Genomic DNA, 12,985 nt, shown 5'->3' with positions numbered 1-12,985 from the left:
CTGAAAAGCTACCCACGCTTGTCATACCTGCTCGGAAAGGTGCGCCAGCTCTGCGCACATTTCCGCAAGTCCCACACAGACGCTGCCACCCTGCGCACCCTGCAACATCGGTTTAATCTGCCAGTGCACCGACTGCTGTGCGACATGCCCACACGGTGGAACGCTACGCTCCACATGTTGGCCAGGCTCTATGAGCAGCGTAGAGCTATAGTGGAATACCAACTCCAACATGGGCGGCGCAGTGGGTGTCAGCCTCCTCAATTCTTTACAGAAGAGTGGGCCTGGTTGGCAGACATCTGCCAGGTCCTTGGAAACTTTGAGGAGTCTACCCAGATGGTGAGCGGCGATGCTGCAATCATTAGTATCACCATTCCTCTGCTATGCCTCTTGAGAAGTTCCCTGCAAAGCATAAAGGCAGACGCTTTGCGCTCGGAAACAGAGCCGGGGGAAGACAGTATGTTGCTGGATAGTCAGAGCACCCTCCTGTCTATATCTCAGCGCGTTGAGGAGGAGGAGGAGGAGCATGAGGAGGATGAGGAGGAGGGGGAAGAGACAGCTTGGCCCACTGCTGAGGGTACCCATGCTGCTTGCCTGTCATCCTTTCAGCGTGTATGGCCTGAGGAGGAGGAGGAGGAGGATCCTGAAAGTGATCTTCCTAGTGAGGACAGCCATGTGTTGCGTACAGGTACCCTGGCACACATGGCAGACTTCATGTTAGGATGCCTTTCTCGTGACCCTCGCGTTACACGCATTCTGGCCACTACGGATTGCTGGGTGTACACACTGCTCAACCCACGGTATAAGGAGAACCTTTCCACTCTGATACCCGAAGAGGAAAGGGGTTCGAGAGTGATGCTATACCACAGGACGCTGGCGGACAAGCTGATGGTAAAATTCCCATCCGACAGCGCTAGTGGCAGAAGGCGCAGTTCCGAGGGCCAGGTAGCAGGGGAGGCGCGGAGATCAGGCAGCATGTACAGCACCGGCAGGGGAACACTCTCCAAGGCCTTTGACAGCTTTCTGGCTCCCCAGCAAGACTGTGTCACCGCTCACCAGTCAAGGCTGAGTCGGCGGGAGCACTGTAAAAGGATGGTGAGGGAGTACGTAGCCGATCGCACGACCGTCCTCCGTGACGCCTCTGCCCCCTACAACTACTGGGTGTCGAAGCTGGACACGTGGCCTGAACTCGCGCTGTATGCCCTGGAGGTGCTTGCTTGTCCTGCGGCTAGCGTCTTGTCAGAGAGGGTGTTTAGTGCAGCTGGAGGAATCATCACAGATAAGCGTACCCGCCTGTCAACCGACAGTGCCGACAGGCTTACACTCATCAAGATGAACAAAGCCTGAATTTCCCCAGACTTCTCTTCTCCACCAGCGGACAGCAGCGATACCTAAGCAATACGTAGGCTGCACCCGCGGATGGAAGCATCGTTCTCTATCACCATCAAAAACGTGGACCTTTTAGCTTCATCAATCTGTGTATAATATTCCTCCTCCTCCTCCTGCTTCTCCTCCTGAAACCTAACGTAATCACGCCGAACGGGCAATTTTTCTTAGGCCCACAAGGCTCAGTCATATAATTTTTGTAAACAATTTTTATACGTTTCAATGCTCATTAAAGCGTTGAAACTTTCACCTCAACCAATTTTTATTTTAACTGGGCTGCCTCCAGGCCTAGTTACCAATTAAGCCACAGTAACCAAAGCGATTAATGGGTTTCACCTGCCCTCTTGGTTGGGCATGGCCAATTTTTCTGAGGTACATTAGTACTGTTGGTACACCAATTTTTTGGGGCCCTCGCCTACAGTGTAATCCAATTAATTTTTTGCCCACCTGCATTAAAGCTGACGTTACATCAGCTGTGCTGGGCACTGCAATGGGATATATTTATGTACCGCCGGTGGGTTCCAGGGAGCCACCCATGCTGTCGGTCCACACGGAGTTGTAACTGCATGTGTCCACTTCTAAAGAACCCCAGTCTGACTATGGCATGCAGTGTGGGCCGAAGCCCACCTGCATTAAACATGACATTACCTCAGCTGTGATGGGCAATACAATGGGATATATTTATGTGCCGCCGGTGGCTTCCTGGCACCCACCCATGCTGTCGATCCACAGGGACTTCACAATAGGGAGTTGTACCTGCCTGTGTCTACGAATTAAAAACCCCGGTCAGGTTGGGGCATGCAGTGTGGGCCGAAGCCCACCTGCATTTAATCTGACGTTAGCTCTGCTGTCCAGGGCACTGTAATGGGATACATTTATGTACAGCCGGTGGGTTCCAGGGAGCCACCCATGCTGTGGGTGCACACGGAATTCCCATTGCGGAGTTGTACCTGCCTGTGACTATTTATAAAAAACCGCGGTCTGACTGGGGCATGCAGACACCTTGACAGAATGAATAGTGTGTGGCACATAGGTTCCCCATTGCTATGCCCACGTGTGCAGCTCCTGATGGCGGTGGCACAGGATTATATTTCTCATTGCTTCTGTACAGCATTGTGGGCTATCGCCCCGCCCCTTTTAAAGAGGGTCGCTGCCTAGCCGTGCCAACCCTCTGCAGTGTGTGCCTGTGGTTCCTCCTCATGGCAGACGCACTTATAAATAGACATGAGTGTGGCGTGGCATGAGGGCAGCTGAAGGCTGGGCAGGGACACTTTGGTGTGCGCTGTGGACACTGAGTCGTGCGGGGGGGTTGGGCAGCATGTAACCCAGGAGAAGTGGCAGCGGAGTGTCATGCAGGCAGTGATTGTGCTTTGTTGGAGGTAGTGTGGTGCTTAGCTAAGGTATGCATTGCTAATGAGGGCTTTTCAGAAGTAAAAGTTGTTGGGAGGGGGGGGCACTCTTGCCGCTATTGTGGCTTAATAGTGGGACCTGTGAACTTGAGATGCAGCCCAACATGAAGCCCCTCGCCTGCCCTATCCGTTTCTGTGTCGTTCCCATCACTTTCTTGAATTGCCCAGATTTTCACAAATGGAAACCTTAGTGAGCATCGGCGATATACAAAAATGCTCGGGTCGCCCATTGACTTCAATGGGGTTCGTTACTCGAAACGAACCCTCGAGCATCGCGAAATTTTCGTCCCGAGTAACGAGCACCCGAGCATTTTGGTGCTCGCTCATCTCTAGTCATGACGTATGATTGCTAGCAATAGCGATAATACATTGCAGTCCAGATGCACCACAATGTATTATAGCGATCATATAATCATTGGTTCAAGTCCCCTACAAGGACATAAAAATGTGTAAAAAGAAAAAAAGTGTAAAAAATGATTAGTAAAAAAAAACTTTTCTGCCAACTTCCTCTCTTTTTAAAATAATAGTAAAAGAAAACAACAAAATGCACATGTTTGGTTTTACCACATAATTACCTGCACAATAAATTGAACACACTGTTTCTCCTGCATGTAAAAATTTCATTTTGTTCATTTTGCCTCTTGAGAAATGCAATAAAAGTGATTTAAAAAAAGCCGTATGTACCCAAAAAATGGTAGCAAAAACAACTACAGCTCGATACGCAAAATATAAGCCCTTACAGAGCTCAGTCAATAGAAAATAAAAAAGTTATGGGACTTTGAATGCAGTAAGACAGACAATAGTGACTTCTAAAAAGAATGGTTTTTTTCTAGTGTGCTAAGCTCTCGCCCCCTCTCCGCTTCTTGTCGGCTGCCAGCAATGTAAGGGGTGGAACGGGGCAGGAGCTTAGCAACTAGCTCCTGCCCTGTCCTGCCCCCTCTCATTACAAACAGCTGGCAAGGGGCGAAGAGGAGATGGGAAGGGGGTGGGAGTTTAGCAGACACGCTACTTAACTCCAGCCCACCTCCCTTCTCCAGCAGCTACCATAGACTTCCTCAGGGGTCTACAGGAGCTACCACTGTATTCCAGCCAGGAAGATAATTCCTGAACTAACCGGCCTGGTGCTTTTACGCTGAGGGGAATAGGCCCATCTGAACTGATGCATTGTAAACCAATGTATCGGATGGGCAGCGTATATCGGGCAGGTGTGAAAGCCCTGGTCGACATACGCTTGTGTGAATGAAGCCTGAAGCCCAAAATAGGCATGTTCTTAAAGGGTTAATCAATTACCGCATAGAGACCTTTCACAAGGAACGAAATTGTCAACAGAATTTACCATTGTGTGAAGAGTTCTGCGCCAAAATCTGCATATCTACCGTGCAGATTTTAATGTGTTATTGAAAAGGACTGAATTCTGACAGAAATTTTGCATCAAAATCCCCTTTTTCACTTGCAGATTTCTGCAGCAGCAAGTTTTGCTGCATATTGCGGAATAATTCCGGCCTTTGTGGAAGGTCCCTTATATATCTTTCTCTACCTATTAAACTATGTACATGCAGTGTCCCATAGGAAGACACCTGACACACGTGGGAGCTGTGAGGGTTAAGTGATGGCTTGTCATGGCGGCACTTACCAGACTCCTTTCCCTGAGGGACAGACGCAGCCAAGGCCAGAGTATACCTGCAGACCACCAAAGACACCCCTAGGATAGAGAATGCCAATACACAGAAGAATGTGGATAGTAGTTGTCACGGGTGATGCCACCGCTCCTACACACCGGAATGATCTTCGACAGAGAATAATTACAGACAGAGACAGTCTGTACCACGGGTCTCTAGCAATGGTTAGGGCCCGGCATAAACTTTTACTTGCAAATTTTGAACAGATTATAAAAAGCAGTTCAATCCGAGAATTTACAGTACACGCAAATGACTTTCAGACATAGTAAAGACTATTTTCTTGCAGTACCTCCACCCTGACTTGGAGACGCGTGGGTGTGACAGTAAAGGGTGTACCTCTACACTGTGATGCTGGCTCTGGACGGCCGCGTAGGAAACTAAGACAATAAAAGACTTGATCTGTACCTCTGCACTGGCCTTGTCTGAAGAATTACTTACGATTGTGCTCTCTCTATTGGGACTCACTCAACTCCCATGCAGAATTCAAACATCATGGGAAATCTCTCCTCCGCTTCCATCTTCCCCAAAAGGAAGCTAAAGGTGCTTCCATGTGGCTCTGTGTTAGGTGGCAGACAAGGTGGAACTCTTGCTACTCCAGAAGATGGAACTCTTTCTCCTGCTCTCAGTCACTCCTATTTATACCTTTTCTCATACCACATGACATGACAGACTGATACATTTACATGCTGACTATGATTTTATAAGTTAACCTCTCAAGCACTGCAGCTGTGCAACGCACACACTGGAAATAACAAGACAGGCTTGCACAGTGCTTCTAGATGAGACAAACATGTATGACATTTATAGAGGGGACCAGGATGATGCGCTGGGTCACTACATACACCCTCCCTCAGCCTTCACACCCTGACCATATGGGGTGTTCCCCTAGATACCGCTACTGTACCTCACCTGTCTTACAGAACAATGTCTGCTTTTCTTTCATAGTGCAGCAGCTCCATGGCTTGTGTAATGGGAAACAATTTACAGTTTAATACCCTTAATACTTAGAGCAAATTTTCTTTAAAAAGTGAATGCCCTTTTAAACTTCATAAGTCAATAGTGCCAGAACTTACAATACATGATTTGACATGATGCATCTACTATATACAATCACACGTTTTGCAATGCTGAATTAGAGCTTTAGAGAAATGCGTTGCGCCTCGGCCCTGGTAGAAGTGGACAAACAAAGCTTTCCGCAGCGTTTGGAGATATTGAAAACCCTTCTAACTACGTCCAGTTACATTTTCAGAAATATGTATAAAAAGAGGTCTTTATGCACAAGAGAGATGATGCCACTCTAGACTGCAGGTGCCAGGAAGCAGCTTGACATGCCAGCCTGCTGCAAGTGGCACTGGTATATTAGGGAGTGTCAGGAAAGCAAGTACTAGCAGGTAAAGTACCAAAAACAATGGGAACATGTTCATAGTGAATGTAAAGTGACAGTAAGTAGCACCTTAGTACTCCGAGTCCTGTTGCTGCTTTCACTAGAGTTTTTGCACTTTAGAGTTCATATGATTGGTAGTTCTGCAGATCCACTCTATACATTTATTAATGCTGCCAGCAAAGCGAAGCACTGGGAAACTCTGATCCACCTCATTAGTGTTATTGAAAACACCATCTGGTTTGGTTGCTGAAGAAAAAGCATTGCAGACAATAATCAAACAAAAGGAAAAAAAACGAAGATCTGGAAGTTGAACAATAGAGTGCAGGAACAGGTATAACAGACCGCCATGTAATTAGGAGACATGCTCAACAGATTTAACACTAACGAGCCACAAGGAGACTGGAATACATATAATAAAGAGAAGTGGGTGCCAGTCAGCAGAATGTGAAAGGAAATCAAAGTGTATGTAAAGACAAATCTTTGTCATCAGAATATGCCGCCTTATGTAAGGGCCGTATATTACAGAGAGGGGTCCATTACTTTATTAGTCAAAACAGCACTAAAATATTGTACCATTTAGCTAATCGGAACCATCAAAGCATATAGTGAAGCCTTAGGCTGCATTCCCACGAACGTATATCGGCTCGGTTTTCACGCTGAGCCGATATACGGCGTCCTCATCTGCAGGGGGGGAAGGATGGAAGAGCCAGGAGCAGTAACTGAGCTCCTGCCCCCCTCTCTGCCTCCTCTCCGCCCCTCTGCACTATTTGCAATGAAAGGAGCCGGGGCGGGGCTAAGTGACGAGAACTAGCCCCGCCCCCGTTCCGCCTCTCCCTATTGCAAATAGTGCAGAGGGGCGGAGAGGAGGCAGAGAGGGGGCAGGAGCTCAGTTCCTGCTCCTGGCTCTTCCATCCCCCCCCCCCTGCACATGAGGACGACGTATATCAGCTCGGCGTGAAAACCGAGCCGATATACGTTCGTGGGAATGCACCCTTAGTTGTATATTCCTGAGAGGAGCTCTTCACAGTGACTGACTACTTACTGCTGTGTATCCAGATACATCGCAGCCCATCAAACGCTGAGGGCAGGGGGGTATATTTTTCTATTAGCTTACATAGGCTGGTATATTTAGGTGTCAGACTTGCTTTAATTACTCATATAGATGTTTGCCACAGGCGACCCCCCCCCCCCCCCCATTTCTGTTTAAGGGAGTTGTCCAGTTGTAACCTATTGATGGCCTATCCTCAGAACACCTACGCGGCATGCTTGTGCACGGAGCAGATTTCTGTAGAACATTTTCATTTTCTACAGGACAACTTCAGGCTGCATTCAAGATATTGCGAGCCTATTTAAAAAATTGTTCTACAAGTTACATGGTCCATGCGTATAAACAACAGATAACCAATAAAAACCAAAATTGGCTCTCTGTACTTCTATTTGGTGTATTTTGAAAGCCATACATTCCACATTTCCTTATATTTCAGCAGATGGTTAGAGCAAGATGCCATTAATTTCTCCATCCAGGCATGGGAGATTAGCAAATCACAAAGGTCTTCTGTTCTTGGGGGCAACACTTTTCACTAAGCATATTTCTGAAGGAAGTAGAGGGCTTCATTTTTGCTCCAGTGGCCAGTCTTGGTATTGCACAAGTTCCCACTCATCTTAATGCCTGCAATACCAAGCCTGGCCAATGCTATGAGAACGGAGCTGTCTGCTTTCTGAAACAATCAGCTCAGTATATTAGCACACTGGCCCAGCAAACAACTGATCTTGAAGGAGGGACCCTGCCAATCTACTATTGATGACCTGTCCTGAGCATGGGCCACCAATAGTTTACAACTATATTAGGGGCATATACAAGACATGGGTTATCGGGAAAAACCAACCCCTTCTGCAATCACATTTCCTGAATGCTATTTACACTGAACAATCAGCGATCAGGATTTTATGCAGCCTAAGGCTTCTTTCACACGAGCGCATAAATGGCGATGGCGTTTTAATGTTTTCATGCCGGCTCTATATAAGCACCAGAAAGGGCGTGTTTCCGCGATCATGGCCAGCCTTTTCTTGTGCATTCACACGACCGTGAGTGTCGTTTTTAGCGAAAAAATACGCTGCACCCCGGAATTCCCTCACTCTGCCAAAATCCTCAGGATGCCTTCCAGTGCCTGTATAGAGGCACCTGTAAGCTTTTCACAGCGATGGACGCTGCAAAAATGCCTCCTCATCCCTTCTCTGTCCCAGCTCCCATAGGAGTCTATAGGACCAGCCAGCATATATTGACCAAAAGATAGTTCCAGAACTATCTTTTGGCTGAGTGTAGATGCGCCAGACGTGTATATGTTCTATTTTTCACGCTGACGTTCTATTTTTCACGTATTTACACGCCGTATATCTGACTGTGTGAATGAGTGCATTAAAAATCAATGCCTCTCATGGGCGCGTATATACGTCCGGGCGTAAAAACGCGCCGTTTATGCGCTCGTTTGAAAGAAGCCTAAGAGTGGCTTCACACTAGCGTGTTTTTGTGCATATATAGGTGTGCACCTATGTACAGGCAAAAATACGCGTGTATGAAGGTCCGTGCATTGCCTTCAATGGAGCCACCAACAGCCCTAAATTCAGGGGTGCCGTCTGCCGGCACCCCTGAATTCATGAATGGGTGAGTGTTGCCTCTGATTGGCTGAGCGCAAGGACCAATCGGAGGCAGCTCTCAGCTGTCATTCAATAGCTGAGAGCTGCCTCTGATTGGTTACAGTGCTCAGCCAATCAGAGGCAGCCCATTCAGCAGGCGGGGATTAAATCCCCAGAGCAGTGCAGGAGAAGAGTCGGCTGGACGTGGCTGAGCCCTGGCAGCTGAAAAAAGGTATGATTTTTTATTTTTAATCACCATTTTTTCCTGTTTTTCAGGGAAGGGCTTATATTTAAAGCCTTTCCCTGAAAAACAATTACAGGATGCCAGCAGCTGGATCCCCTACTGCAGCTGTCATCTGTGACAGCTGTTAGGGAATTCTTTATTCCCCGCAGGGATGAAGAATTCCTTTGCTGCATTTGTCACAGATGTGGTAGGTGCAGCAGGGAATTCTTTTTCCTTGCGGGGATACGGCGGCGGACAGATAAGTATTTTTTTTTACACCAAAATTCTTGTTTTTCAGGGAAGGGCTTACATGTAAACCTCTTCCCTTAAAAACAATTTAGGGGTGCCGGCAGACCATTCTCTATGGTGCATGCATGTGCTATCTTTATAGGCACGGACATGTGAACACACCATAGGGAATGCATTGGTTCTAATAGAAGCGTATTTTTGTGCAAGGGAATGCACGCACAAAAACATGCTCGTATGAAGCCACCCTAAACGATGAGCGATGATCCTGAACGATGAGTGTGAATAGCAGCTGTTCAGTACTGAACAGCCACTGTGTTAAGTGAATGGAGAAGGGCAGGGAAGAGCGAAGAGGGAAATCTCTTCCAGCCGCCCGACCTCTTGCTGGCCGCTCTGTCAGAGAGCCAGCGATACTAGCTCCTGTGTGACAGTAGGGACCAGTGTCGGGCATCTTTTGCCAGCGCTTCGAGGAGGCGGGGATTTTTCAATCCCCGGCCAGAAGAGATGAAAAACATTGCCGGGGACCACCGGGGAATCTGCAGCGGAGCCCCAGACAGCATTTACTTCTAAGGTGATGTATACTTTTTTTTTCTTCTCTTGCTAGGGCTTATTTTTGTGGTAGGGTTTATATTTCAAGCTCACCCCCCAAAAATCCTTGCATGTGGTGCTACAAAGTTGCGTGACTTTTTAGCACCACATGCAACTTTGTAGTGCTACAAAATCGTGGTATCACCGCGAGAACACCCAGCAATATCGCACGGACCAGCGATGCAATATCACTGTGATTTTCTCGCGGTGACGCCGTGTCGTTCGTGTGAACGAGGCCTTACGAGAACAATAGCTTTTTATTAGTTTTAGATAACTTTCTGCTCCGTGCTATCACAATCAAGGTTTGCTGCATCTGTATATTAGGTAGAGGCTGGATGTCCGGGGCTTGATTTATGTTATTGCGCTATTTATGTAAAGTTTTCTGTAAAGGTGCTTTTAGGCAGAACGATTATCGTTCAAATGATTGAAAGTGAATTATAATTATTCGCTCTAAACATGAGCGAACGACCGAATGAATTGTTCAACTTTCAATAGTCATTCTATTTATGCAGCATAGAACCATCGTTGGCTCATTCACTGATCACGTGGTTTGAACAGCGCTCGGTCAGTTCTTCTCATTCACTTATACAGCGAATATGAAACACTGAACGATTTCCGTTTCAGCCAGCGAACGATGTATCTGCCTGTATAAACAGGCTGCGCGAGAGCGAACAAGCTAGCGATGAGGTCACTGATCCGTACAAACAATAATAATCGGCTTGTCTTAAACGCCAGTAAGGTCCCCATATGAATGCAATGGAGGACGCACATGTGCACTGCTGCCCCCTTCATATCAATGGAAGCGTGGGAGTTGGCCAGGTGCTTGTACTCCTGTGGATACAGTGTAACTTTATAACTTGGCACAACCATTATAGGGTGACTTTTCCCTACAGAGGGACGCTCCCGGCCAATCACTGTGCAGGAAACTACAATATAGAATCAATCGTACCAAGGGGCCAGAAACTGCGCTGTGCAGGAAAATAAGTCCAAGCAAACATTAATACAGAAGAGCAAGCTGACTGTAATAGCTGAACGAGACAGAAGTCACAGCATCTGCTTACACTCATCTGTGAGGGGTGCAGCCTCCAGACACCCCCTCTGCCCCAGCACCATGGTAGATCAAATGCTGGAGCAACAGAGCTGAAGTGGGGCAAAAATGGATATATTATACTTAAATAAAACGTATAAAACACTTCATGAAAAGACTATAATATTAGAAGGTCTTAGCCGGTCAGTGGGTTTGGGGGAGGCTCTCCTGTCTCAAGAATACAGTCTACATTAAAGAGACTGCCACCTACTTTTAGTCCTATCAGCTAAGCTTGTGGGCTAAAAGTAGGTGACCCGCTGAGTCTGAGGATGTGTTATACTTACCTCCCCAAGTGTCGCTACTGTAATGAAGTCAATGGAAGCTGACTAATCCGCAGCCCATCCGCAGCTGACATTGCAGATGGGGTGTGGATCCGCGGAAAAGCAGGAGATTAAAAAAAAGCTGTACTGCGCATGTCCGATGGTGAGCCGTGAGGACCATGCACAGTACAGCGAAGCCGGAAGTGAAGAGACCCGTGCAGATGCCGCCACTTGAATAATGCAAGGGCTCATTGGCTGTGGGCAGGGCTGGATTCTGTGTGGGATTCCCCGCACAGGATTCAACCTGCCCATGTACATGAGCCCTAATACATTCCAATGCTGAGACTGGGGGAACGACAGGGGATGTAAATGCAACACTTACAACCCTGGACTCAGTGGGTCACCTACTTGTAGCCCATAAGCTACGAGTTTGAGCTACAAGTAGGTGACAGATTAATACTTTTAACTTATAGGGCTAAAAGTAGGTAATATATTCCCTTCAACTGGCTTCATTATAAACACTTAAGGGATTCTGTCACCAGGTTCATGAGGTTTGAGCTGAGGTGGGCCATGCTGGGGTCTCCATGCCCACGGCATCCATAGTGACAGCTCTCTTGCTATATAAAAAGGGGAGAGAGCTGTCACTCTGCATGGTGCAGGTGGGAAGAATCGGGTGCGGCCCACCTTTGTGACTCGGGTTTCAGCTCAAACTTCATGAACCTGGTGGCAGAATCCTTTTAATATGGCCGAATTAAACCTTCACAGATATGAGCAAACAACAAAGCTGTAGTTTCTGTTCCCTCCCGAGCTTTTGTGTCCAGTTTGCTTTCCTATGTCCTTAAATTTGGATCTGTGTTTTCTTTATATAGGTGGTCCTGTACTGAGGGTTTCCGGTAGGGATTGTAGCAAGCATATTCAGGAGATTACAGGACCTGTCTAGTTGCAGGTGGTACATTGCTACCACCCACAGAGAATGCATTTATTCTCTTAGACTTAGTTAATTGATTTATATAATCCCTGCCTATAAAAGTGCTCTTGACTGTTGTCTTTTTGTCTTTTGCACTGGACAAAAAGATGCATTAGGAGGACCCCTTGCCCCTTCATTATGCAGATCAGTGGTGGTCCCAAGGGTATTATGCCAAAACATGAAATGGTGGGAATAGCTGTTTAAGAAATAACATACAATTACTGTATCGCACAGCTCATTATGTGGCACTGAAGTCTAGCCATTGTCCAATTAGTGTGAGGTCAGCTTAGTATGGGGACAAGAAGAGACTTTTCTTTCACATGATCTGATGAAGCTCTGATTTTTTGCTTTTGGCTTATCTTTTCAGTGTTTGGTCCGCTTCCTCACACCCTCTCTGAAGAATGGATAGCAATGCAAACGAAAAGGATGCTTGACATGAGGATGAATCCCATCACAGGACCTTCATCCAAGTGGGACTATGAGAAGAACCAGTGGAAATAGTAGAATAAATATGACCTTGATGTCATAAATATCATACAATAAAATGCCTATACTGACATTCCAACATGATTTTATTTGCATACTTAATCCAGGTCCAAAGAGAGCGCCACTATTCATTCTACATCAGCAGCCGTATGCACAGCATAGTTGCATCTTTGTCATCGTTAAACTGCCACTTACAGTAAGTCATACAGTAAGTACACTCATTGTCACAAACAACAATCCCTTGAAATCGAATGTCACTTTCTCTGTGTGATTGTAACATCGATATAAGTGATTACAATATCAGAGCAAAAGGAGAATTAATTGCAGAAAACTGAACCCTTGTAGGGAGGCTCTAGTACCCTGTTGTACCGCCTCTAGCTTGGATACAAGATGGGATACGGGGGCATGGAGTCTCTAGTACCCTGTTGGTCCTCCTCTAGCTTGGATACAAGATGGGATACGGGGGCATGGAGGCTCTAGTACCCTGTTGTACCACCTCTAGCTTAGATATAAGATGTGGTATGGGTGGGCATGGAGGCTCTAGTACCCTGTTGTACCGCATCTAGCTTGGATACAAGATGTGATACGGGGGGCATCGAGGCTCTAGTACCCTGTTGTACCGCCTCTAGCTTGGATACA

General features: G+C 46.9%; 1 protein-coding gene across 4 annotated transcripts in view; it reads left to right on the top strand.

The window, feature by feature from the left end:
• LOC136578951 (cytochrome c oxidase subunit 4 isoform 1, mitochondrial-like) overlaps window positions 1-12,412 on the top strand; it is a 127,392-nt gene extending 114,980 nt beyond the window's left edge. For all 4 annotated transcript variants that reach the window (XM_066579169.1, XM_066579168.1, XM_066579170.1 and 1 more), the window contains exon 5: window positions 12,228-12,412. In XM_066579169.1, coding sequence (XP_066435266.1) covers window positions 12,228-12,361 — 134 coding nt within the window. In that variant the 3' untranslated portion in view covers window positions 12,362-12,412. The remainder of the gene's footprint in view (window positions 1-12,227) is intronic.
• The last annotated feature ends 573 nt before the right edge of the window (window positions 12,413-12,985 follow it).

Source organism: Eleutherodactylus coqui, chromosome 9 (assembly GCF_035609145.1).
Source record: "Eleutherodactylus coqui strain aEleCoq1 chromosome 9, aEleCoq1.hap1, whole genome shotgun sequence".
Lineage (NCBI taxonomy): Eukaryota > Metazoa > Chordata > Amphibia > Anura > Eleutherodactylidae > Eleutherodactylus > Eleutherodactylus coqui.
Note: the sequence above shows the minus strand (reverse complement) of the source record. Positions and strands in the feature narration are given on the sequence as shown.